General features: G+C 49.7%; 1 protein-coding gene across 1 annotated transcript in view; it reads right to left on the reverse strand.

Annotated features, from left to right (window-relative positions):
- Positions 1–751: 751 nt before the first annotated feature.
- The window catches only part of SETD2 (SET domain containing 2, histone lysine methyltransferase), a 30,259-nt gene continuing 3,567 nt past the window's right edge, over positions 752–27,443 (reverse strand). The window contains exons 2-21 of the mRNA XM_053466645.1: positions 25,181–25,219; positions 19,253–24,024; positions 18,471–18,602; positions 17,919–18,047; positions 17,121–17,244; positions 16,015–16,092; positions 15,801–15,898; positions 15,171–15,297; positions 14,914–15,048; positions 14,554–14,682; positions 13,379–14,071; positions 8,758–8,803; positions 7,303–7,456; positions 5,844–6,534; positions 5,371–5,505; positions 5,136–5,278; positions 4,922–5,036; positions 2,467–2,547; positions 1,492–1,593; positions 752–1,043 (exon numbers count right to left, since the gene is read on the reverse strand). Coding sequence (XP_053322620.1) covers positions 873–1,043; positions 1,492–1,593; positions 2,467–2,547; positions 4,922–5,036; positions 5,136–5,278; positions 5,371–5,505; positions 5,844–6,534; positions 7,303–7,456; positions 8,758–8,803; positions 13,379–14,071; positions 14,554–14,682; positions 14,914–15,048; positions 15,171–15,297; positions 15,801–15,898; positions 16,015–16,092; positions 17,121–17,244; positions 17,919–18,047; positions 18,471–18,602; positions 19,253–24,024; positions 25,181–25,219 — 8,094 coding nt within the window. The 3' untranslated portion in view covers positions 752–872. The remainder of the gene's footprint in view (positions 1,044–1,491; positions 1,594–2,466; positions 2,548–4,921; positions 5,037–5,135; positions 5,279–5,370; positions 5,506–5,843; positions 6,535–7,302; positions 7,457–8,757; positions 8,804–13,378; positions 14,072–14,553; positions 14,683–14,913; positions 15,049–15,170; positions 15,298–15,800; positions 15,899–16,014; positions 16,093–17,120; positions 17,245–17,918; positions 18,048–18,470; positions 18,603–19,252; positions 24,025–25,180; positions 25,220–27,443) is intronic.

The following is a 27,443-nucleotide window of genomic DNA, read 5'->3' on the forward strand; positions in this document are numbered from 1 at the left end:
CCGTATGTCTATCCCATGCATGTTTAATACCCTCACTGTATTACCCTCTACCACCTCCGCTGGGAGGCTGTTCTGCTCAGTAAAGTGAAATAATTTTCCTTCCTGTATAATCTAGAATTTCTCGGCATCGCAATGTAAGAAAAAAACCAAAAACATTTATTAGAGATGGCGTTTCCTCCACGAACAATTCACAAAAAGAGACCCTTAAATAAATCATTTTTTGCGCAGTCATCCTTACATAGCTTTGTAGGCAAATTCATTTTATTTTTTACATAAAAAATTCAGTAAAAATTTGAAGTAAAATGATATAAGATGTAAAATGAAAAAAAAAACAACAAAACAAACAAAAACACAAAATAACTCATTTTTGACAATTCGCAGATTCAAAGAACTCGTGGAGGACGTCAAACCGGTAAACGGAACCAAAAAAAACTCAGCAACACAATCAGCGGCTAGCGGAATATTTACAGAAACGGGGCGCGTTCGGAAAGTTCCGGGGTTTTTTTGTTTTTAATTCGCTGGGAGATGGGAACAAAAAATATATATCATTATATTCACAGAAAATGTTAAAATATAATACAAGTCCATAAAGAGATAAAAAAAATATATATATGCCCACAATTTATTGCGCTGTACATCGGCGTCACGCGGAGGAGACGGGAGCGGGAAATTCCTGCGCGACCCGCTCCGTCTCCTTCCGCTTCATTCACTACGACAGGAACTCATCGACGAAGGCTCCGGGGGAGGGGGGGGTCGAAGAAGCACATAAAGGGGACAGCGGCCAAATTTGTAAAGTTTAAATGGGACATAAAGGCCATAAAAGGGTTCGGGGTCCGCCAGCGTCGCTGGGGGTGCAATGCCGCGAGGAGCCTCTAGAGGGGGCTGTTCATTCCCACGTCGTCCTTGGGTTTGTAAACGGTCCCGAACTTCTGCATGTACTTCTTGATGTACTCCTTGGTTTTGTGTTTCACGTTCTCGTTGCAGTCCAGATCCTCCGGGTTCTTACAGTACTTCAGCTCTTTGTTCATGACGCCGTGAGTGAGCTGCGAGAAAACACAACAGCGGGGATTACGAGGGTGAGTGGGCTTTGGGATGATGTCATCGATGATGCAAAGTAACACGCGGACGCTGAGAGGCAGGTCCTTAAAGGAACAGGCAAGCCTAAAACACACCACACCGATACAGCAGGGGGTACATGTCACAGGCTATGTGGTTGCCCCGACCCCTTTCTTGATGCCACCGCGCTGAGGGCAAAAACTCGGCACCGGTGAATGAATTCAGGAGCCCACGAGGAACAGAGCAAGACTCCAAACACAGAGACGCCATTAAGAGAGCGTCCGCCATTAAGAGAGCGTCCGCCGGGTGACGAGATGATCTGGAAGGTGCGCGGCTGCGAGGTCACTACGATGCAGACCGCTGTATCTAAAATGACCCCCCCGTTAATGCCCCTCGCAGGGGCTGCACAGACCCCGACCCCTCAGCATTGCTCACCTTGCGCGCCAGATGCTTGAAATCCTCTGTGTTATTTATTCGCCCCATCTTACAGTCCGGCTTCCTGTAGGGGTTGAGGCACTGAACGATAAACTGCGACATCTGAACACGGAACAGAGGAAAATATTAATCACGCGCACTCCGGGAACACAGACAACTATATATCCCAGTGATATAGAGATATATATATGTATATACAATATATCCCAGTGATACGTATATATAATATACTCCAGTGATATAGAGATATATATGTATATACAATATACCCCAGTGATAGATAGATAATATACTCCAGTGATATAGACAGATATATATAATATACTCCAGTGATATAGATAGATATATATAATATACCCCAGTGATATAGACAGATATATATAATATACCCCAGTGATATAGACAGATATATACAATATACCCCAGTGATATAGACAGATATATATAATATACCCCAGTGATATAGACAGATATATATAATATACTCCAGTGATATAGATAGATATATATAATATACCCCAGTGATATAGACAGATATATATAATATACCCCAGTGATATAGACAGATATATACAATATACCCCAGTGATATAGACAGATATATATAATATACCCCAGTGATATAGACAGATATATATAATATACCCCAGGGATATAGACAGATATATATAATATACCCCAGGGATATAGACAGATATATATAATATATCCCAGTGATATAGATTGGGATAAATATCTATCACTGGCATATATTATATATCTGTGTTCCTGGGCGTGACATGGGACTGCCTCCCAGCAGAAGTGGTAGAGGGTAATACAGTGAGGGTATTAAACATGCATGGGATAGACATACGGCTCCTGAATCTAAGACGATTAAGGTTTGAGTCGTTACAGCAGGAGAAACGGGCGACTAGATGGGGGCCGGAGGGGGCCAGTAATTCTAAGTTTCTGTGGGTCTCCCGAGGCTTTACGCACCTCCTTCCTGAAAACCTCTTTGCTCTTCTTTGCCAGTTCACTCGACGTGTCCGCCTCGGCTGTCTTGGCTTTCTTGGAAGACTGGAAAGGAAAAAAAAAACCCAAACGCATTCACTGATTAGACTGTAAGCTCTGTGGGTCAGAGTTCACCAAGAATGAGAGAATAAAAATTGACCAAAGGGGTTTATGTAGATTTAACTCCCAACGGGTCTCCCCCCTAAAAACCTCTTGGTGGAAAGCCTTCTCTACATTAACCTTTTATATGCCAGGCTGGGGAGCGAGGTAATGCACTTTCCTAGCAGCCAAAGGGTTAAATACATTCCAAAAGCCCCCCATTTCCGCTATCAGCTCTTTCAGGGGGCATTTGGGAAGCAGAAGTAAATTGGCGCTGCCCCCCCCCCCCGAAGGGGCTACAGATGGAGAAAACATCGCAGCTGGAGAGCACAAGTGTTAGGAGAAGTGACGGGGGCTGGGGTGGGGGTCCCGGCCCACACGGCCCCTGCTGGCTCCCCAAGTGGGGGACATAAATGAGGGCAGCTCACGAAGACGAGAAGGTCCACGAGAGATCACGTTGCGCGGTAAATCACGTCTCCAGAGACAGCTGCAGAGCTCAGGGGGCCGCAGACACCAGCGAGACCCTCAGCGGCGGGGGCCGACGAGCTTAATAAATGCTGCTGTCAAGGCGGGGGCCGCAGGTGGTTTAAAGTGGGGGAGCGTAACCATACAGGAGAGGCATTTAAAGGGAAAACCAGTAGGGGCCACTGGCCTCCGGACCGCCGTCTATGGGGGGCATCCATGGTGACACCCTCACGTTATGTTTCAGAGGGAACCCGGAGACAACGGCCCCCATGAGACGGACCCTCGAGTCTGCGATCCCCCCCCCACTCAACATATAAAACTATTAAAACCAAAGACCCTCCAGGCCAGCAGGGATAACAACGTCCCACAACTACTGGGAGGAGGCGCCATGTACCCTGTGCCGCGCAGCATGAATCATACAAAACACGGGACGGGCGAAGACGGAAGGCTACGTTACCAACGCTCTCCGACTTCTAAATCTGCGCCACCCTCACTGCCAGCGATACAAACGCATACTGAAATGGTCACGAGCATATATATATATACACACACATTACATACACATATATATTATACACACATATATTATACACACATATATATTATACAAACACGCATTATACACATATATATTATACACACACATATATTATACAAACACGCACACGTATATATTCTACATGCAATAAGCAGCTAAACCGCACACGGGGGAAAAACCATCACAAAGAATAAATTCCCAGTTCAGTGAAGTTTGGGTGAAATCCGTCCCGTCTGGGTTTTCTCAAAGCCTCTATTTATGAATTTTGCTTCTCGTTCCTGTAAATGAACCCGCGAGCCCCCCCGCCCTGCATGACCCCCCTGCCCCGCGTGACCCCCCCCACCCGGCTAATTATTTCTACGCATTCATTTTTTTAATTAGCGCCCCGGCTTTAATGGGGGGGGGGTTTAGCCTGCAAATTATATTTTATAGATCTTTCCTCTGTTTTAGCAGAAGCCGGGTCTGGATGGAGAAAAGCTTATAATTACCCCAAACCCGCCAAGCTTCCAAACTCAACAACGAGAACAAAAGCGGCCGCCCAGCAGAAGCCGATCCCAAAGCCTCAGACGGAAAACGCACAGCAAGCGATTTCACGTTTCAAACAAAACGCCACATATATAAACCCACATATATAAAACATACGGCTCGGGGGAGGGGAGAGACGGACAGGGGGAGAGAGAGAGAGGGGGAGAGAGAGACGGGGGGGAGAGAGACATTTAAATCCATAAAGGGATAAAGGACGAGAGGGAATTTATTATACGGAGGAGAAAATATTACACGCTTGCATAACACCTGGCGACGCCGACCCGGCGCACCAAGTCTCTCTCTGCTGCCCCCGCATCATTTAATGGATCAAACTGCACCTGTTGTACAGCTCCGTGGAATATGGTGGCGCTATATAAATAAATATCAGAATTCTTGGAATTTTGGGGTTAAAGCCGATTTCTATATTGTTTGCAACTAAATAATTTTAACATTAAGACGAGAAACCTTCCCAAAACCCCCCGGAGCTCCACTTATGAGAACGATATCATCACACGGCGCTCCCGGCACCTAAAAATCCGCTATATGAATAGTCCCAGCAAACCAACAAACACCAGAAAAATGAGAGAACGACTCAGTCTTAATCACCCTGCCGGACTCTCTGACTAATGAAAGTCTTCGCAGGAACGGACTTCATTAGCGTCGCCGTAAAGCGTCTGCTCAGTGTGGTGTTTGAGCCGGGAAAGTCACCCAAAATATCACATGACTGACAGGGAACAAAATGAAATAAAAGCCACCATTAAATTTACAGAGCGGGGGAGGGGGATGGGGGGTATGTGCTTTAAATGCATTCACCTTCATTGGGTTCTCATCATACGTCGGGGTCCCAAGGTCCATTTCAGCTTCATGTTCAAGGCTCCCCCCATCATCACCCGGACTGTCCCAGGACGGGGGGTCCCACTGGGTTTGCCTGGAGAAACAGAGACAAACATTTATGAATGACTGTCATTCCCTTGCGTGATGTCACAGTATGATGTCAGCACGCACCCCCACGGACCGCATGACATACCTGGTTATTACATGATAATAATAGATCTTTCCTTCGGGGTCCCGGGCGGTCTTCCAGCTGGGGGGGAGTACGATGGTCTTGGGCTTGGGAGGGGAAGGAGGTGGAAGGTCCAGAAGGTTGGTGGCGGCCATTCCCATTTCGGGCTGTCGGTGAGAACGATGACACAGTGAGAGGTGAATAAACGGCAGTTAACGGCACGATATTTGAAATACCGGGTTGGACGTCGGGAACTCACCGGCTGCAGGGCCGGAGCTTGTCCCGGAGCCACGATGGTTTGGACAGCGGGGGCTTGTTGCACCACGACACCTTGCGGGTGGGCTGCGTAGATCTGCTGCCCGGGTAGATACTGCAATCCCGGCTGGGGGTAACTCTGCAGAGGGGGGGACACGGAAACATTCGACAATCAGAAGGCCTCATAACGCCCCCCGCGGACCACCTGTCAGACTCTGCTAATAACTCCCACCAAACCCACAATATGAATGTTATTTAGCGGCTGGATCCAGAACGAGCCTAAAGCAGTCTGTACCAGCAGCGCCGGGAAGCTCTCCATTTACCCACTACCTCTGCAGTGCCTCCCCACAGCCTATGACATACTTGTGATTTTGGAGTTCTGTAGCCCGTATACAATTTATATATATATATACTTTTTATGAGTGCGATGCGCATTTCATTTCGGTTGTCATGGTTACCAGTAGACCCGGCAGTTACCTGTACAATGGGCTGCGCCGTCTGGGCGTAAGCGGTCGGCACGCCGTACACGGTCGGACATCCCTGCCCCTGGTAGTAAATGGCGGGCTGGGAGGGCGGAGGTGGATACGGCGCCTGGGTTTGCGGCGGAGGCTGCTGGACCGCCACGGTTTGCTGGTTGGGGTCCCAGACTCCGTAGCTCTGGGTGGGCACCGTACTTGGCGCGGGCACCGGAAGGACCGCCACGTTGGCTTCCTGGGGCACTAGGCCTTCGGCCGGAGCTACATACTGCTGGGCGGGAACGTCCATGGGAGGCGCTACATGCTGCACCACGGGGAGCGGCTGTGGGGGTAGAAGAGCTGAATTAACCATCATGCCCTGGCTGGGGTCGTAGCTATTAGGAGAAGGAACGGAGTCCGGCGGCGGGGTGGGTAAGAGCACCTTTCCAGCGTTCGGATTGGTGGGGTCGACAAAAGACTGAATGGGGTAGCCCGGAGGGTAGGCCATGAACGGCGGCGGGAGCTGCGTGCCGTAGGGCAGGGGCTCGTAGGCGATGGGGGACGCCATGCCCAGGCTCTGCATCTGCTGCTGCTGCTTCTGGGCCTCCCTCTGGGCCACCTCCTGCTCAAACAGCTTCCTCCGCTCCTCCGTCGACAGCTTGTTGCGATCCTGCAGGCGGCTTTTCTTCTTCGAGGAGACGGGGGTATCGTACCTGGCGGGGGGAGACGGGACAGTTACTGCGCTACGGAATATGTCGGCACCATATACTCCGGTCACATCGCGCGCACGCACACACAGTATTCGCACATCACAGGGTTTAGACATCCTCAGTACCTCCCTACCTTCTGGGCTCCGTCTCCTCGTCCGCTTCTTCTCCCCGTTATCAGCTCCGCTATCCGGGTACTTCCGGCAAAAAGGGCGGAGCCTCCGCACCCCCCCAGTCCCCGATTGGAAGAGCAGGGGAGAGGCGGACCACGCGGATTGTGCCCTAGCTCCACCCCTTCTCAGAAGTACTCCAGAATATGGCAGGTGGATTCAGGGAGAAAGAAGCGTTTCTGTCCATCTCTTTCTCCGCGGATCCGCCCCCCGATACTCCGGCTTCTTGGAGAGCTTCCGGAAAGAAGGCGGAGCCTCAGAGCAGATACCAGGGAGAAGCGGATGGACCATGACGACCAATAAGAGGCAAGAGAAGGAGACGGGACACGGAAGCCGCCGGTGGAGAAAATACCGCTTTATACGTCTACCAAATTATAGGGGCGCGGCCGATAATCAGGACAAAGACGCATTTAGATGATCTGCGCTCTTTCATAATGGCGGCCGACACAGTCACCAAGGGCAACGGGCAGTTTTAAGTTAAAAGCTCAGCTTAAGAGCACAAAAATAAATAAAAAAAAAAAATACACAAATAGCGGTAACTTCACCCTCAGAACACAAACCGCAGATTCCTGTAAAGAAGTTTTATTACCATTACCACCCCTACCTGTCATCCCCTCTCTTTGATGGCCGCTCATAAACGAAGCCTGGCGGGGAGGGCGACTGACGCCGCTTCCTCTGGCTGGAGTCTCGCTCCCGGGGCTGGGTCTTGGCGCTCGGAGTGAGATAACCGGAACTCGACGAGTCTCTCCAACGCTCACCTGAGACGGATCAATAAACGGGGCTTATTCACTAACTATACATTATACAGGGGCCGGTCACTGATTTATCTATACATTATACAGGGGCCGGTCACTGATTTATCTATACATTATACAGGGGCCGGTCACTGATTTATCTATACATTATACAGGGGGCCGGTCACTGATTTACCTATACATTATACAGGGGGCCGTCACTGATTTATCTATACATTATACAGGGGGCCGGTCACTGATTTATCTATACATTATACAGGGGCCAGTCACTGATTTATCTATACATTATACAGGGGGCCGGTCACTGATTTACCTATACATTATACAGGGGGCCGTCACTGATTTATCTATACATTATACAGGGGGCCGGTCACTGATTTATCTATACATTATACAGGGGGCCGGTCACTGATTTATCTATACATTATACAGGGGGCCGGTCACTGATTTATCTATACATTATACAGGGGGCCGGTCACTGATTTATCTATACATTATACAGGGGCCGGTCACTGATTTATCTATATACATTATACAGGGGCCGGTCACTGATTTATCTATACATTATACAGGGGCCCGGTCACTGATTTATCTATACATTATACAGGGGGCCGGTCACTGATTTATCTATCCATTATACAGGGGGCCGGTCACGTATTTATCTATCCATTATATAGGGGCCGGTCACTGATTTATCTATACATTATACAGGGGCCGGTCACTGATTTATCTATACATTATACAGGGGGCCGGTCACTGATTTATCTATACATCATACAGGGGCCAGTCACTGATTTATCTATACATTATACAGGGGGCCGGTCACGTATTTATCTATCCATTATATAGGGGCCGGTCACTGATTTATCTATACATTATACAGGGGGCCGGTCACTGATTTATCTATACATTATACAGGGGGCCGGTCACTGATTTATCTATACATTATACAGGGGCCGGTCACTGATTTATCTATACATTATACAGGGTCCGGCCACTGATTTATCTATACATTATACAGGGGCCGGCTCACTGATTTATCTATACATTATACAGGGGGCCGGTCACTGATTTATCTATACATTATACAGGGGGCCGGCCACTGATTTATCTATACATTATACAGGGGCCGGTCACTGATTTATCTATACATTATACAGGGGCCGGTCACTGATTCATCTATACATTATACAGGGGCCGGTCACTGATTTATCTATACATTATACAGGGGCCGGGTCACTGATTTATCTATACATTATACAGGGCACCACAAATGACAGATTCCGAGGATGATGAATACTTACTGTTCTCCTTCTCCGCTTGACTTTTCTTCGGGATTCGATAAACCTCCTGCAACAAAGGCGAGAAAGGCGTTAGAATTACAGGACTTCGCGCCCCGAACGATGAATAACGCAGAACCAGTTTGTACAAAACAGCATTTAACTTCAGAGCCCTTTAAGACGGGGAGTAAACCCCCAAAAATGGATGTTTATAATTATTACTCAGCGCGATCGGATCGATACGAGGTTTTCCCCTTTTCTTGGCATTCAGTATCAGTCATATTTTAACTCTAGATTGTAAGCCTGCGAGCCGAGCTCTCTCTGGGTCGGTTACAGTCGGATGGACGGTTGAAGCGCGTTCTGCGCAGACAGAGGGTCTCGGGGGTCAGTAATCTGCATTTCTATTGTTTTCTCGCTGGGATTATATTACGTTTTTCACACAAACGGGATGCGAACGTTCGGCCGTAATGTGCAAAAAGTATCGATCTGACCCAAAAACGAGTTATTTACACCCAAGGCTGATGCAGAAAATCCAACCATTCAGCGACGCGACGATCAAATTAACAAAAATAAATAATAATAAAGCGATCACCGCGTGGTTATAAACGCCGCGTTTCACCCGACGTGGGGAGACGACTCTGCTTTGGGCAAAAAAAACCCTAAAAAACGTGGAATAAATACAGAAAAAGCCCTTTGCAGGACTGGGGATTCGCCGGCGCTTTATAAAGCTGCCGTTCCACCTTCGCTGCTGAATGTAGGAGGCCTGTAACTAAGCGCAGCGTGCGAAAGACTTCCTCATTTCATCGTCACGTGACCCAGAAGCCGCTGCTGATTGGCCACAGAACATGAGCGTCTTAAATAGCATTTCATTTCATAAATGTTTTTACGTTTAAATAAAATGTCGTATAAGTGGCACAGCATCTTTAACAAAATAAATGAATAAATAATTGTGCCCCCCCGGGACTTGGCTGTAAGGGAGGGGGGTCTGTGTATGAGACTCGGCATTCACAATTTAATGGGGGGGTGGAATCTGCTGAGCCCCCCGTATACATCGGCCCCAGATATTTACCGATCAGCGGCGTGGGGAAGATGGCCGACGTCACGGGAATTTATCTGTGTTTTTTTTTTAAATGCCGGGTCGTTGGGTGTGATTATTATAATTATTTTTTAATTGGGGGGGGGTTGGAGAGACACCCACTGAAAACTTCTCCACGCTTAGCGAGTGGCACGCAACCGACATTTTATAAAAATAACCATAAATCCCCTTTCACACACAGCCCTTTTCAGCGTTGATAACCCCCCCCCCGGATCCGGGCGCTCGCGCCACTCGCTATCAGATCTCCTGATTCCTCCCCAGGTGAGCGCACGCTGACTTCAGACACCACTCAGGAGCTCCGCTCGTTCTCGCCTGTGTTTTCTCGGGACTAAAAGGACCGTTTTCAGGGATGAAAGCCGCTCAGGTTTTGGGGGTCTTCCCGCAGAACGCCGGCCGTGGGGAGGTTTCACTCACCTTCGGGTGAAAGTAACGAGATCACAGTAATAATATAATTTATAAACCAGGGCTCGACAAATCCCAGGCGACAGAGAATTTTGTCCTGGCGCCTAGGTTTTGTCAGCCTCTTACATCCATAAAAAATTGTGGATGTAAGAGGCTGAGTAACCACACGGGGGCGCTGTTGCTGTCTGCCCAGACAGCACAGCCGCACAGAGCCCGCCCCCGAGCCTGAGATCCCTCCCACGGAGTGAGCCTGTAGGCTGAAAACGCGGCTGCTTCAAAACCAGCAATCGCGTTTTCAGCTGCCACAGGCAGCTTCAGGGAAGGGGGTTGAGTGTTGATTGGGCCCCCACACAAGTCTGGGGACCTCACCCAACACCCCCCAGCTGCCTAATCGCTCCATGAGAGCGACAGTGCAGTGTTAACCCCTTCAATGCCACACTTGTGTATGACACATTTGTGCATTGCAGGGGTTAACATTTTTCCCCACAAGCTTGTGGGGACTAAATATCAGTCAATGCTGTGCTCCAATGGAACATCAGCATCGAAAGAGTTAAAAAAAAAAATTAAATAAATTAATAATAATAAAAAAACAGCACTGACCTGAAAGTCCAGGGTGCTTCCAGGTCAAACGCTGTGAGTTTAGTTTAGTTTAGTTTAAAAAAATCCTGGCTCCTAACTTTTTTACCTGGCGCCTTGATTCACAACAAATTTGTCAAGCCCTGTTATAAACCCGACCCGGCGCCATCCGCGGAATAACGTTACACCTCACGGCTCCGGGAACCCTCCCAATATCAAACCCGGCCCCCGCCGGCGGATCGGCCCCATCCGGCCCCCGTCTAGTCGCCGTTTCTCCCGCTGTAACGACTCAAACCTTAATCAGGCGTTCGTCTCGTCTTAGATTCAGGAGCCGTATGTCTATCCCATGCATGTTTAATACTCTCACTGTATTACCCTCTACCGCTTCTGCTGGGAGGCTGTTCCACTTCCAGGATAAAATTATCCACTTCAAGTGAAACTGAAAGCTATGAACGCATCTGGTTACACCGCCATGGTGGAGACAGGAATCTCTGGTGAAGCTGCCCATAGATACCCCGACGGGGAGCTGCTTTCTGCCCCAACGCACCTCATTTCACCCTGACCAGTCACGAGTCCTGCGAGGTGTGTTGGGTGGTACCTGTGTGTGTGGGGGGGTTACGTTTTCGGCACGTCAGTCACAAACAGCAGAAATCATTGTTTGCCGAAAATGTAGCCCCAGCACACGACGGGTTGGCGGGAGCCGCGGTGCCCGCGGGGGGGCAGAGGGTGTGAGGAGAGGGTCTGTCGGGCGCCGACGTCGGCGATTCACCTAGGACAGCGTCACGAACCGTCAGATCTCGCCAGTCTTCCTGCTTCTTCACGCCAGCTCCGGCGGGTCGGGTAAAGCGGGGGGCACATGGTCAGCTGGCGGGGTTGGCCCTGAGAAGCCAGACGGAAAGGGTTCAAAAAGTTACACGGCTCGACATCGGACGCACACAACGCAGCCTCAGCGGACACGCTAAGGGGGCACGCGGGCCGTTAGCGGTGTCGGCGAGGTTAGCGTGTTTGCGTGTGCGCTTGCTGCATTTCACCAGAGGACGGCACTAGTTTATAGCAGAGAACCCGGGGCCAGGTATGCCGCTTACTTTATATACCAGCCGGGGCATGTGGATGTCCGGATCAAACATTATGGCTTACAGCGGACTCCAAATCTCATCACTCTCATCCAAACGTACAAAATAAATCCCAGCCCAAATCAGAGCGGGGTTTAGGAAGGAGGGAGACACGGCCTCTGTATGCACTACTACTGCACTGACTTTTTACTTTACTTTTTTTTTTTTTTTTTTTAAACTGAGAGGGTGATAGATAAGTGGAACAGAGTCCCAGCAGAAGTGGTAGAGGGTAATACAGCGAGGGGATTAAACATGCGCGGGATAGACATACGGCTCCTGAATCTAAGATGAGACCAACGACTGATTAAGGTTTGAGTCGTTACAGCAGGAGAAACGGGGGACTAGATGGGGGCCGGACGGGGCCGATCTGCCGGCAACATTGGCTCCAAATTAACGCTAAACAGGTTTCCAGAGATGCTCTATGGCAATTATCAGCGTAGCGGGGGAAGGGATAACCTGAGACGGCCGCTCTCCGCTCACAAGAGCAGTAAATCCATCGCAAAAACCAAAACCGAGGATAAATATTTAAATGGCCGCCATCTCCAGCCCAGCTTATTCTACAACCCAGAAACCCAGAAACCCAGCGACCCGGGAGGCACCCGACCCGAATCCAGGGGAACGCCGACCCGGAGACGCGGCTTCAACGCTTATAAGGCTTCTTCAGCACCAAACGTTCACAACAACAAGATGGAGAATCACAGAGAAATCATCCGGAGGGGTTTCCGAGGTCGAGCGCTCGCCGCATCTTAAACGCTGGCCACGGAAACAAACCCCAAGATTCTTTGGGACCAACATGGCGACCGATCTCCCTGACCGGACCGGACGCCACAGCGTCAGACGCGGCCCCCACAGCTTCATACAGACAGGCGGGAATCTCACCCATTCTCACAAACCCACCAAGAACACATTAATGGGTTATCCTTAAACCCATTAAAACCCATTAAAAACCACGCATTGTGGGCCCGTACATGTACAGGCTTTGTCATGAAGGGGTTTTAATAGGCCCACGTCTTACACGGAAAATAGAAAAGAGCGCCCCCTAAAAAGCACATAAATTTAAATTATCACACATCTTCTGCACGGTAACGGATCAGAACCCGGCGACAATATTACTGCCACCCGTTACTAACAGAGTAATAATAGAGAAATGAACGGAGTTCGGATCTCCTGCAGACTCGCAGGTTAAGGATGGCCGCTCCACCGCAACAAATGAATTTACCGGCTTTGGGCCAAAGTCACTTTATAAAGAGAGGACCTGAAACCTCCATGTTTTTTACATAACGGTAACGCAGACTGACAGAGCCGCCGCGCGGTGAAAGATTTGATACAGAATAGGAAGATCCGCGTTCGGTGAGATGGATGAAGGATTGGAAAGTTACGCAGAGGCGGTGCGTGGCCCCCCGAGAGGTTTGGGGGTCCCCCGGCGGGGCAGTTACACAGAGATCGGCACGTTCCTTACCTTCAGATACTTCCAGCCCTCGAGGAGCTTGGCAGCCAGATCACTCATATCCAGCATCTTATCAGCCGGCTCCTGGCTCCTCTCGCTCTCCACGTCAGACACTCCTTCCTCCTCGTCTTGGGACGGCGTTTCCACCGCGGACGCCTCTTCTTTCGTGTTCTCCTTGACTTCGGCCTCGGGAGCCTCGGGTCCTGGCGTCTGGGCTTTGGCCCCGTCGGCCGCAGGGGCCGGTTCCGTCTTGGGCTCCTCCGCGGTCGCCGGTTCCGCCTGCTCCGGTTTGGCATCATCGTCTCTGCCTTCGCTTTTGGCCGCCGGTTCCTTGGGTAACGGAGCCTCCTTACACTCGTCCGGGACTTGGGCTTCCGACTTCTCCGGCGCCTCCTTGACCTCGACTTCGCTGGCGGCGTCGGACGCGGCGCTGTCCATGCTGTTCTCGCTGATGACTTTTAGTCTTTTGAACACCAGTTTTTTTGGCGTTTCGCCCTCGGGCTCCAGGCTGACCTTGGCGGCAGGGTCTGGGGTATTAAGCGGCGTATGGGCTCGGGAAGTGTTCTCACTCGAGTATCCGTCTCCCTCGCTCAGCAGAGGGACGGCCATCTTTGTCTGCGCCCAGCGTTGAACGATCGGCAAAATCTTGCTTTCTTCCAACATATTTTTGTTGGGGATAGGGAGGAGCGCCAACGTCCTAATGATCTGCCCCAAAACACAAGAAAGATAAAAAAACATTACTTTCACCATCAAAACAATCCTTTTACCAATCTCCTCTGGGCAGTCTGAGCGGAAATAAGAATTAAAGAACGAGCAAATACTTTTTATTCCCATTTAAAATGAATTCGCCGAAAGGTTTCTGAAAAGAATATTTAGATGATTTAATCAAAACCAAAAATTAAAAATGTAATTTTGTTTAGAACTGGAATTCCTAAAAGCAGCGGGCAGCTTACATATAGTATAGTAAAAAGACAAAAAATTCAGCATTTCTTTGATAAATACAAAAAAATTAAAAAAAATGTAAACACCCATTTTGCACCAAAAGGGGGACAAAAACTCTTATGCCAAAGAAACCGGTATTTTCTGTATTTGATACGGTGCGGAGCCGTCGGGAGACAGCCCAGCCGAGAAAACGTCAGTCTGGACAGACAGACAGACAGACAGACAGACAGAGCCGAGCGACTGACCTCGAGTTGGAGTTTGATGTTGTTGCTGGTGTTCCCTCGGCTGTCGCCGAGCTCCGCCATCCAGATCCAAAGCAGGGACAAGCCGTGGCACTCCAGGAACGACTTGAGGCAGGACTGCGACTGCGTGTTCTGCGGGGAGGGAAATAAAAGGCGGAACGGCTGCTTTAACAGGAAGTGCCCACACTCTGTAGCGTTATTAGGTTTACGGATAACAGGCACGAGCTTTATTTGGGAGAGTTTGCTGCGGGCGGCAGCTTCCCCGGGGTCACCCCGCCACAAGGCGACAGACGCGGCGCCGGACACGCTCACGCGGAAGCCGGTCGGGCGGGGGGGCAGGGGGTTTGGGGGTCGTGGTCTTACCCGAATTAGCTTGAGGCAGGTGAGTTTCTGGTCCAAGGTCTCGATTCTGACCATCAGTCGGGATAAACTCAGGACCTGGTTTTTGTCAGAAAGGCCTTCCCCGTTCTCCAGCAAGGCCTCCAGCTCCCCATCGACCTAATCCAGACGGGACAGAAAGGCTTCTCGTGAGGAACGGAAAACGCTGCAGCGCGGGGACATCCAAGGAGGACACGGCCGAAAAACCAAAGAAGCAGATCCTAAAATTCATTGAGACTCACCGAGTCCTTCTTGCGAGAGCGCTCCTTCTTCATCTTCCCACCGGCTGCTCGAATACTGACCCGGTTTTCGCCTCCGAGGTATCCCCGGCAGTTGGCGGAACCGCAGAAGCATTTCTGGGCTTCTTTCCTGCGAACAAAATGAAGGCAACGACGCAGAGTGAGAGACCGGAGATCCAGGAGCCCACGGAACATCCAGAACCATGAATAAAAACCCAAAACACCCAGAAACGAACACACGAGAGGCTTAGGAGCTCCAGAAAAAGCCGAAGGGCTGAGCCGGTACAATATTTGGCTTCCAAGCGAACCAACACGGCTTTGATCCAACAGACCATCGGCGGGTTTATTCACTAAAGGATGTGCCGGCTTGGAAATTGGGCCAACTTGCTAAGAAATGCCCCAGGGCCCTTGCAGATATCATTAACCCCTCAGCTTCTGCAAGGTTTTTAATTACATCTGTGCAGAGCTCACGTATAACATGGAGAAAGTCGGGGTCCCCAGAGAGGACCCCGACTGCACCGACCGGCCAAACGGGTCATCGGTACTTTATCGGAACTTCCGCTGCGCACACGCGTGGAACACGTATCCCGCTCCCAGCCCACGGTCAGCGCACGAAATCACAACTTTTCTCACCCGTATCTCTGAAACTGGTAGTCGAATGTCAGCTCGGAGCCGGCGGGAACCACGCGAGTGGTGAAAAAGCCAACTCTCAGCTGCCCGTTCACCGTCCACTACAAACCAACGGGGGAAAAAACACGCCATCAACACGCGGTGCCGGGAACAATCACAACCCCTAAAGGATTCCCGAATAACACGCTTATTTCATTCGCCAGGCGTGAGACCTCACCTTTTGTGTTTCACAGTTTGGGTCGCAGCTGTGGTTCATGAATCGGGAGCAGTTCCCCTTCTGAGTGGCGTCAATAATCTAGAAACGTTTGAAAAGAAAAAAGTCAATCGAAGAGATTCCTAACGTTTCCCGGTCGGTAACGCTGCATGACTTTCCCGTTAGATGTAATAATAACCCATTGTACAGCGCTACGGAATTTGATGGCGCTATATAAAACAAATAATAATAATAATAATGCACATGCGAGCGCGTTACTCCTCTTATTGAAGTCCTTTGTTATTTGTATTTATTAGCGCTTTGCCTTGTCACCGGCCCTGATGGGCTTTTACGTTTGCGTGTTAGATCAGCATGTGGCGCCAGAAGCCCAGCGGGTAAAGGAGAGCACAGCATCGATCAGCTCATCCCCTGCGGCATGGAAGGGTTTACTCGAGAGATTACGCCTGGGCAGATAAGTGAACGCGTGCTCCTTCCCTCATTAAGGATAAACTGCGAGATAAACCGCGAGACACAACGTAACCGACATCCCATCCCGAAGAGAGCGGCAGGACTAGAAGCGTGGGGCTCTACTAAGTGTGACTGGGAAAGGAAATATATGTGTGTGTGTGTGTATATATACATATACACACACACACACACACACACACACACGTACATATATGTGTGCCGAGGGCACACGCTGTAAGTCTGGGCAGAGATGTCGCCCTTCAGGCCGCGACGCCTAGCTAACCCCTGGCAGTTAGACCCGTGGGAATTACCCCCATGTCCTCTGGTAACACTGAGCCAAGCTTTAGTGACCAAGACCAAGGAAAGCGCGTTGTGGATGATCTTGTCGAAGGTGGGCGCCATCCCATCAAATCGTGTGGGATACGACCCTTCTGCAGGAGTACTGGCGCATGCGCAGCGGCCGCACCGTAGCTTCTTTCGCCACAGCTTCAGCATAAATCTAAAACGCTTCGCAAATATCCGGAGGAACCCCGACTAATTCGTAGCTCGGTATTAATCTACTGAGAGCCCAAGCGACTCCTGCTCGGCCGAATAATGAGAGAAGAGGAAGGAACAAGGACCCTAAAAACATAAAGACCACGAGTTGCCCGCGTTTAACCCACCTCATCGTTCTTCAGAGCCATGAAATAGTAGTGGATGTTTTTGTTGCGGGCGTACTCCTTCACTCGGGCTTTAAACTCCTTGTGATCGAGGACCTCGCCGCAGTACTCCAAAACAAAAGCGTTCCTGGCGCGGGACACGGAAACGCAGCGTTATTTCACAAGGAATACAGCTTATTCCTGACCAATAATATATATAATTCTTATAGCTCCACCCCCTCAGCTTATACCAAAACAGTTACAATAAACGTTCATCACTAAAATGCTTCCCCCGACCATTCTATGGAGAGTTTCCACAGCCAGAAAAAACACTGCAGGACTATGGATGTCTAGCGGCTCTAGAGGGCCACACGTTTAACATCTCCAAGAGGGACAACGCCGGCTCGGTATATGTTGGTTGAATTAATGGTCGAATTCTCCTCAGAAAAAGTTTTTTCTTTATTTAGATTATGCGCATAATCGAGACAAGGCACACAACACACAAAAGTCGAAGCGTTGTCTAATTACGTATTTGGATTACATGGTTTATATAACTTCTTATACTTCTTATCTGCTTCTAATAGCATGCATCATTCTGATTGGTTACTTTTTAAGCAGGTTACGCCTCTTAGTAGATATGTTGGCGGGAACTCGTGATATATCATAGACTAGACACTTTCTACTGTCTGTCAGCAATAATATTTATGATAACATAAGCATTTTTCTAACAGTATATTAAATGGAGAAACCGCCTAAAGTCTTTGCAAAGAAAACCCAAAAAACCTTCGGGGATAAAAAAATAAATAAAAAAAACGGTCTTACGGTTTGAGATCTTTGGCAGCTCGCAGACCCCAGCCCTTTTTTTCCGTTAAGATGACTTCGACGTCCGCGTGCTGCTTCCTTTGGAACCGCCGGTTGGAACAGTACTCTCCGTTGGGGCATCTGGAAGAGCTGGCAGGCGGGACAAAGAGTAGATATTATCATGGCGGTCATCAGCCACTCGCTTCGAGGAGGCCGAGTGCCGCCAAGCTACAGCCAAAGAGAATCTACGACGGAAGGAAGAGACTGCATCTGCCGGGAACGCGACTCCTCGAGGCACCCAAACGAGAGAGCCGGGAAGCACCGAGCCTCTGCCGCCTTCTGCGTCTTTCGGAGCGGCCCCCAAAAGCGGCAGATACCCCTCTGCTGTGAAGGATAGAGCTATAAAGCGTCTCTAGACTCCAAACACAATACTCTGTGTCCTACTGAACACGGAAACAGGAAGAGTTAACAGACCCGCTTTCATTTATTTCACTTTTAAGGCAGGATAGACGGAATCGGATAATTTCCTTAGTTACGTTTATCACGGAATACGCGCCCCGTAAAGCGATTTACCATTCTATCATGAGGAGGCGATTCAGACAATCTTCCCCGCACGCCACCTCGCCCTGGGACCGCTCTTCCTTGGACAGGAGGGGGCATTCGCACTGCATTCGCTTGATGTCTCTGTGGCTTTTGTTCTTCTTCCTGCGGAGGGTTACAGACACTCCGATTATCCAGGTAATAAACCGCTTTTACAGGTAATAAACCCCCTCTAATTCTCTTCGCATCATCTGGGTATCATAAATCATAAAACCGCATTCTGAACATGATGGCCTCTTCATGGAAACGGCCATAAACATAAAAAAAACCCCAAAAAACTGTTCCTGCCATTTATTGACACTACCTATAGGTTTGGCAATCAGTGCTACCGTTTGGGGGCATTCAGTTAAAAATAATAATAATTTGGGACTGGTGGCAGAGTCAGCATCATCTGGTTAATATTCTGAACCTTGTGCTCCCACAACCCTTACAAAAGCTGCCTGAATCAGCAACTAAAAGGTGGGAGATAACGGGGAGGAATAATCATGCATATGCTGAGAACAGGGTGTTAAGGCGGCTGCTCCCGTGGGGTTCTAACATGGTTAGTTTAATTTGTACAAAGGTTTATCTTTCCTAGAAAGGGGCTCGACGTATGACCGGGAAAGCGATCTATCGTACTACGAATGCTGTTGGATTCCCACTCTCATAAGGCTCAGGCAGCACGGACGCAGAGATTATTCTGCTGAACCCGCGTCACTCAATACATGTATGTTACAGAGTATCACAGAGTTAACCCCAGTCACGGGAAGTCGTACCTTTCCGTTAAGTACATGTTCTCCTCGATAAGGTCAAAGTAGGGAGGCATATCTCCGTGCCGAGAGTGATCCTTCCAGTACTGAGCGTCTCGGAACTTGTCCATATTGCACAAAATGCTCTCGCCGCCTGGTTTTGGGCTCGCGGAGATGCCCAGGTCTGCCTTCAGCCTCTTCTTTTCCAGAGCTTCCCCATCGCCTTCGGAGTCGGCCTCCAACTCTTGCCTCCTCTTCTTAAAAGGTCCTCGCTCTTTGAGGTCCGTCCTGTCCGAGGTCTTCGCCAGCGGCTCCCTCCTCTCCGCCGCGGCTACGTTATCCTTCGTGGAATTGCTGCTGATCTCGTGGGCTTGCACCGAGCCGGTTTCTCTGGGCTTCTCGCCGTGGGACTGCAGCGGCAGGCTCTGGCCGTGTCCCGTTTCCCAGTTAAAGTCGTCGTCGTCTTCGTCGTAGCAGCGCGTGGCGGAGTCGGGGACCGTGACGGAAGGTTTGCTGTACGACAGCTCGTGGCTCTTTCTGTGCAATCTAGGATCCCAGTAACCGTTGTCTCTGCCGTAACTCTGTGAGACGTCGTAAACTCCGCAAGCCGGCTGGTAATTGTAACCAAAGTAGCCATAACTGCTGTCTGGCTGCTGGTAAGTGCTACTCGGCTTCTCTGGCTGGGTAAAGTCCCAACCGAGGCAAGAAAGATCCTCTGCTGCTTGAAAACCAACGACCCTTGAATAATCCTGGGACCCTTGTACTTGATCAAAGCCTGATGACCCTCCCTGTCTGCTGTCCGGCTTCTCGGCAGAACTTGGGACCGGTTGATGAGACTTGCTTTGGTTAGACACCAGAGACAGCGTTGCCAAGTGGTCGTCTTTGTTTCGGCTACTTGGTGGACCCGAGTTCACGGGCTCTTCTGCTACATGACCCTCACGTGTTTGCCCCCCGCTGCTTGCATGTTCGGAGACCTCGGGCTGGCTGGTGCTCACAACACCATCGCTATGAGGAGGCTGAACACCGGAAGAAAGTTCTTGCCTTTTGGTCTGACTGGTCGGCAGAGCGGCAGGTTCTACCCTTTCTTCTGGCGCGTTCTGCGGAGGAACGGATCCTTTTGATTCCGTCCCCGCGTGCGGAGATTTAACCGGACGCTGAGGCGGTTTATCCTCCTGCTTTACAGCTTCTTCTTTATGAAAGAAGAACTCGCTTTTATTGTTAAGCCGGGGAGGAGAACCGGCGTCTTCCATGGCGATGGTGGAATTCTTAGGAACGATGACCACGGACTGCAAGCGTTTCCTGGGCATACTGCTGTCATCGGAATCGGTGTCTTCCGTGTCGCTCTCCTCGCTCCCGCTTTCCTCCGTGTCCGAATAATAATCCGCCACAGCCTGAACACCGACACCGCTGGCGTCTCTACCGCTCTCTGTTGCTTCTGGAAGGTCACCTGAGTCCAGTCCGACAGAAGGCGTCTCGGATAATTCCATCTTCTCCTCCTCAGACACATCGTTTGAGTTCGTTGCGGGAGCTTCCGGCTGCGGAGTTGAAGCATTAGATGGATCGGCTGCTTCAAAAATATCCCCCTTCTCTGCGTTTTGCTCCTTCGGTGAGGGATCTTCCACCAAATCAGCTTGTTTGCTGGCCAAGACGGTAGGCGCGGGTTGGATTTCGTTTTCTACCGGACCGTCCTTAATGATTTCGCTACAAATAACGGTCTCTTCCGCAACTTGCGTAGCAACGGCTCCTTCGGATTCTCCCACTTTAGAGACGTCTTCCGTCGGGAAGTCCCAAGGTTGGCTCTGCTCAGAAGCGTCGGACGCCTCGTTTAAGTCGTACGTAATTTCAGTAGTCATTTCGATGTCCGTACACACGAGTTCCGATGCTTTTGCATCTTCTGGAACCGACGGATCGACCGTAGCCTCCGTTTCAATGTCTGTAACCGCTGGCCGACTGCTGTCCGGGGTCTCATCTGCTGGTGTTGGGATTTGGTTAAATGAAGAATTGTCCCTTCTCTCTAAAGCACGGTCAGGGCTTTCTAACTTGGTCCCGTCAGACATGAAATGTTGGTCATCGGATTTTATTTCAGACAATAATTCTGAGTTACCAGCAGCAGAGTCCTCAGCTTCAACTGGATGAGGAGGAACGGTAACCTCGTGGTCATCTCCGCTAGCTTCACATTGTTGGGCTTCACCCGGCGCCTCGCTTGCCGCATGGTCTTCTTTAGTTGCTCTGACTTGTAACGCATCGACACACCGCGTATGAGGAACGTCCGAAGCGGAAGGATCCGTAAACGAGCTGACATTTTGCTCTTCGAGCACGGGGTCTTCGGTGGAACTGAGTGTTACGAAATTCCACGTTTCCCTCGGCGACAGACTTAAATCCCCCTTGTCGGGACTTGCGACATCATACTTGGCTTCTATGGGAATCTGCGTCTTCCTCTTAGATTCCCTGCCGTAGCTTTCAGAAAGCAGTAAACCTGGATAATCGCTGGCCTGCTCGGTCGGGTCGCGATGAAAAGTTTTGATGTTTTTAGGGTCGTTCTCATGGGCGACCTCGCCCCCCTTCACTCTTTTTCGCTGCTCTTTGATTACAGCACCGGGCAGCTCTTTTGTTTCTAAATCCCATTTGGAACTTCGGGATCTGGTCATTAAAGGGTATTTTTTAGTCTCTATGAGCTTGGATTTTGATTTTATACTGAAGACCACACGGTTCTCAGCTTTAGGGTAAATGTTACCATCGGCATCTTTCTGCAGCCCGCCATCCGTGTCTTTCTGGGACTCGGCATTGGCTTCTTTTGGAGGTTTGCCTTCAGGATCATCTTCAAGCCCAAGATCTTTTTGAGGTCTGCTTTCATCTTCCTGATGCTTCCCGTCCTCATCTTTCTGCAACAAGCCGTCCACCTCTCGTTGATGTTGGCTTTCGGCATCTTTGTGCAATCTATCCTCCACCTCATTCCTATGTCGACTGTCGCCATCTTTTTGCCCTCTGCCTTCTTCCTCCTCCTCGTTTTGAGGTTGACCGTCAGCATCTAGTTCCATTTTGTCATTGAAATGTTCCGGAGGTCGACCTTCTGCATCTTTTTGCACTTGGCTGTCGATGTCTTTTTGATGACGACCTTCTGGGTCTTTTTCAGATCTGCTGTCCGAATGTTTTTGAGATTTACCTTCCGCGTCTCTTTCAGATCTGCCATCGGAATCTTTTTCCGACCTGCCGTCTGAATCCCTCTGAAGCCGGCCTTCCACATCGTTCTGCCCTTTGCCGTCACCATCCTTTTGAGGTTTACTCTCCGTGTGTTTGCGAGGAGAGCTTTTTCTGGATGTTTCTGGTTCAAAAGACTTCTTCAAATCCCTTTCGGTTCTGCTTGAGGTCCTTCCTCTTCTGTCCGAGTCGTACAAATCCGCCTTAGAATCGCGGTCATATTTCGAATGTGATGAAGTCCTGGAGTCACGATAGGAAGAGGAAGATGAGTTTGACGGACGCTTGGAGTCACTTGACCTGTGATGTGACCTTCGATGCTCGTCTTCTGAATCAGAGCTGTCTCTTGTACGGCTATCAACACGAGAACGAGAATATCTTGTTCTGTAGGGAGAACTCCGGTGATATCGTCTGTCCGATTCGTAATAATGAGAGCGTTCTGATCTAGAATAAGATGAACCACTCCTAGGAGCTCGATCAGATCTCGACCTAGAAGGTGACCTGGAGTGGGACCTACTCGTTCTCCTTTCACGGTCCGACCTAGAATGTGAATAGGAGTATCTGGAGTCTCTGTCTGACTTGGAGTAACTTGAATATCTCTCCTCCTTGGTGGATCTTGACCTGGAAGAAGAGTGCTTACCGCTGTCCTCGCTTCTTAAAGACCCCGAAGATCTTTTGGAGTCTCTTTCCTTACTGGGAGGACTTTTTAACTCGTGCGACCTGTGGCTCGAAGAGGTGTGAACCGAGTCCCCGTCCGACTCAGGACCAACCGCCGAAGCATCACAGTTTGACATCTTAGATTTAGAACTAGTTTTTTCGGGGCTGAAGCTCGATTTAACGCTCTGTAAACTGCTGGAATTTTTTTCTTCTTTCCCAATATGGGAATATTCTTTTGAAGGAGCCAAGCCTGCTCTTTCATTCGCTGTCTGAGTACTTGGGCTATCTACAACAGCAAACACAGACTTCTCTTTACTGTCCGGTCTCTTGGCTTGCTTTGGACTAGCCGAATCCCTCGTCCCAGGGCACGGAGCCGGCGGGTCTGTCTGTGAAGGTACAATGAGAGAAGGCGACGTCTCTCTTAACGTCGAATGGGCAGGTGCCTGCGATGTTGGCGCTTCCTTGGCTTCTGGAGACTGCGCAGGTTCGAGCGGAGATGGTTGAGCTGGCGTCAAAGCGGGTGTAAACGTAGGCAACGAAGCCGAAGCAGGAGGTGGTGGGGGAGCCAGCTGCTTGTTTGTAACACTGAGAAGGTGCTTTTTGAAATGAATTTTCCCCAGTTCCACTTTTGGTTTTGGAGGAGAGTTTTCTCCCGCCGACCCGCCGGAGTCTGGAAAGTCCATCTTAAATTTTGATGTCTGCTCGCCGGGGCTGAGCATGGGAGGGGGGTTGGGAGCCTCATTCTGCTTCTCGTTTACCGGAGACGTCAGTAATCGGTTTTGAAAGGTCTTCTTTGTAAGGCTGAAGCTGAATGAAACTTTCTGCCGTCCTTGTTCCTCGAGGTTAACCTTTGCTTTTGTTCCTTTCGGTAAAAAGCGGCTCGAGGAAACTCCTTTAAAAGCAGAGGTTTTACCAAATCCTATCTTGGAGGAGTTTTCATTCTTGGCCTGGAGGAAGCAAGGAAGATTCTATTAACACCGCGATTACTTCATCTGTCATTTCCCCAACAGTCTATTAAACAACAAGAACCAATCAAGGGAAAAAATGTATTAAAAATGTTTAAACCTCAGTAACAAAGTAACCGGCGCTTTTCAGTCAGTAAGAACGCCGATCGTGGCCGCTGACCTTCATCTAAGCAGATCGCTTCCCTTCTGTAATCATTACGAGAATTCCTCTACACTCTTACTTTATAGAAACAATCTCCTGGTGGGAGGGGTCAATGAGGGGAACAGGGAGGGGTCAATGAGGGGAACGGGAGGGGTCAATGAGGGGAACGGGGAGGGGTCAATGAGTACGTGTAAGTATGTTAGTATGTCAGCGTGTCTGTACTAGGTTCGTATGTTACCGCGCGTGTAAGTATGTTAGTATGTCAGCGTGTCTGTACTGTTAGTATGTTAATCTGCGTGTAAGTATGTATGTCAGCATGTCTGTACTATGTTAGTATGTTAATCTGCGTGTAAGTATGTATGTCAGCATGTCTGTACTATGTTAGTATGTTACCGCGCGTGTAAGTATGTTAGTATGTCAGCGTGTCTGTACTATGTTAGTATGTTACCGCGCGTGTAAGTATGTTAGTATGTCAGCATGTCTGTACTATGTTAGTATGTTACCGCGCGTGTAAGTATGTTAGTATGTCAGCGTGTCTGTACTACGTTAGTATGTTACTCTGCGTGTAAGTATGTTAGTATGTCAGCATGTCTGTACTATGTTAGTATGTTACTGCGCGTGTAAGTATGTTAGTATGTCAGCATGTCTGTACTATGTTAGTATGTTACCGCGCGTGTAAGTATGTTAGTATGTCAGCATGTCTGTACTATGTTAGTATGTTACTGCGCGTGTAAGTATGTCAGCATGTCTGTACGTGTAAATATGTTAGTTTGCATGTTTGTAGCATTAGGGCAGCTGATAGCCCCCCTGGAATATAACCAAGCTGGTAAATCCTATATAGATACGTCCTGCGTACAGGACCACAAATTACCATAGCAACCACAGTCCCTATCATCTGACTACAATCCCCACAACTCCCAGCCAGGGGTGGAACATCCAGGTCCTTTTAAACAAGTCTGATAGGAGGGATAGCGGGGGAACCGATAAGCCGCTTACCTCTTGCTCTTCTTCTCTATTGTAATCCGGATGCAGAGGCATGCAAGAGAAAAAGAGAAAACACAACATGACTTTACTGCGGATACAAAATATCAGCATGCAGCGCTACGGAACACGACGGCGCCATAGAAAACAATCATAAATAACAATAATACTGGGACGATCCCATTATAAACCATTTCAATATTCACATTACAGATACAACCATCAATCCATATAACGAGACCAATAACGGCGTCAGGGGGACGTTCTAAAGAGGTGACTCTTCAATTACCCCGCAACCCCGACACTGATTTACAGGGGGGGCGTACAGACGGAATTATTATTAAAGAGAAATCGGGCCCGCACGGCTTGTGAAGTGATGGCTTCCCGAGGGGTGTTTGGGGGATTCTGGAACCCGGGAGTGATGGGAGTGATAAAGGGCCACTGGAACCCAGGAGTGATGGGAGTGATAAAGGGCCGTTGGCACACAGGAGTGATGGGAGTGATAAAGGACCATTGGCACACAGGAGTGATAAAGGGCCACTGGAACCCAGGAGTGATGGGAGTGATAAAGGGCCGTTGGAGCACAGGAGTGATGGGAGTGATAAAGGGCCATTGGAGCACAGGAGTGATGGGAGTGATAAAGGGCCATTGGAACACAGGAGTGATGGGAGTGATAAAGGGCCATTGGAACGCAGGAGTGATGGGAGTGATAAAGGGCCACTGTATGTCTATGAAGAGATTCCATTCAAAATCTGCCGTTTCCAGCTAGAATAGTCATTGACAACATTAACCCCGTCTGCACTGGATTTCTGATCCATTTCATGTTATTTTAACGGACAAAATTCGAAGGACCCCAAACTTTGGAACGGTTGTTTATAAATATCACGGCGATGCGGCTATATATGCAATGCCAGGTTTTTGGGGTCTCCAGGACCCCCCGTAGGAGAGGGCCACTGAAGTCCTGGACGGCGAGGGAGCTCATGTAGTCTCAGGCGTCACCCCCTGGAAATAACCGAGTAACACGGAGAGTCTCTTCAAACAAATACGTTTGTAACAGCAACACGTCCCGCCACACACAGCAAGTCCTTCCATCACTGCCCTGCCGCGGAGATGGGGGTTATTCTGTGATGCCCCAGACCCCCTGGGTAGCGCCACGCAGCCCCAGTTGCCCCCCCCCCCCCCCGGGATGGATCACGATGCCAGAGGCAGAAAAACCTTACAGATTATTTACGCATTCACGGGATCAGACATGTCTGGAGAAACTTAAATGCTGTAAAAGTCTCATAACAAAGCGGACGTGAATCGGCCTAAATCTAGAGGGTCAGATAGAATGGAAGGAAGTTCTGCGTTACGGAGACGGTGGTAGATAGGTGGAGCAGCCTTCCAGCAGAAGTGGTAGAGGGTAATACAGTGAGGGGATTAAACACGCATGGGATAGACATCCGGCTCCTGAATCTAAGATGAGACCAACGACTGATTAAGGTTTGAGTCGTTACAGCAGAAGAAACGGGCGACTACACGGGGGCCGGATGGGGCCGATGTGCCGGCGGGTTTCTTTTTATAAGTGTATAGGTGGGTAACGTGACGCGCGGCTGTTACCTGCGGTTCTGTATGATATTTTTATGGGGTTTATTTACTATTTTTGTCTGGGGTTTGTTATTTCTATCGGTGTAAATATCGCCGGCAGCGGCTGTAACCGGAGCTCCGGCGCCAAGAAGAAAGCTTTGAAGTGTGACAGAAGCCCGGCTTCCAGGCACCGCCTCCCGGTGTCACGTTACGCAGCGGCCTAGCCGAGCGACGCTTCTCTGACTCCGCCTCGGACTTTCCTGGCCCCCGCGCCGGGGACGGTGCTTCCCACCATTCAGCCGCGCTTACTACAGACCGGGGATCGCGGCCTGGTCAGGTGAAGAAACCGGCGGCCTCGTAATGACTAGCGCAAAAGAAAGAGCGGAATCGGACAGAGGGGTTCTGCGGCCGGGACAGAGGGGTTTCCGCGGAGAAGCCTCCGTCCCGAATGCCGGAAAATAATCAGCCCGAGCAGAACCCGTTCTCTCTCCTCACTATATCCCTGCGGGTGTAACGCTCACCGTTACCCTGCGACCTGTGTAATGCATAACAACCCGGTGTACTCCAGTTATTATATAGAAGCACATTATCTGAAATATACAGCACGGGAGTATAATAGATCTGGGGGCAGGTAATAGAGGGGGGTATAATAGGTCTGGGGGCAGGTGGGGGGGGGTATAATAAGGCATGGTGCACGTAATAGAGGGGGTAT

Source organism: Spea bombifrons, chromosome 5 (assembly GCF_027358695.1).
Source record: "Spea bombifrons isolate aSpeBom1 chromosome 5, aSpeBom1.2.pri, whole genome shotgun sequence".
Classification (NCBI taxonomy): domain Eukaryota; kingdom Metazoa; phylum Chordata; class Amphibia; order Anura; family Pelobatidae; genus Spea; species Spea bombifrons.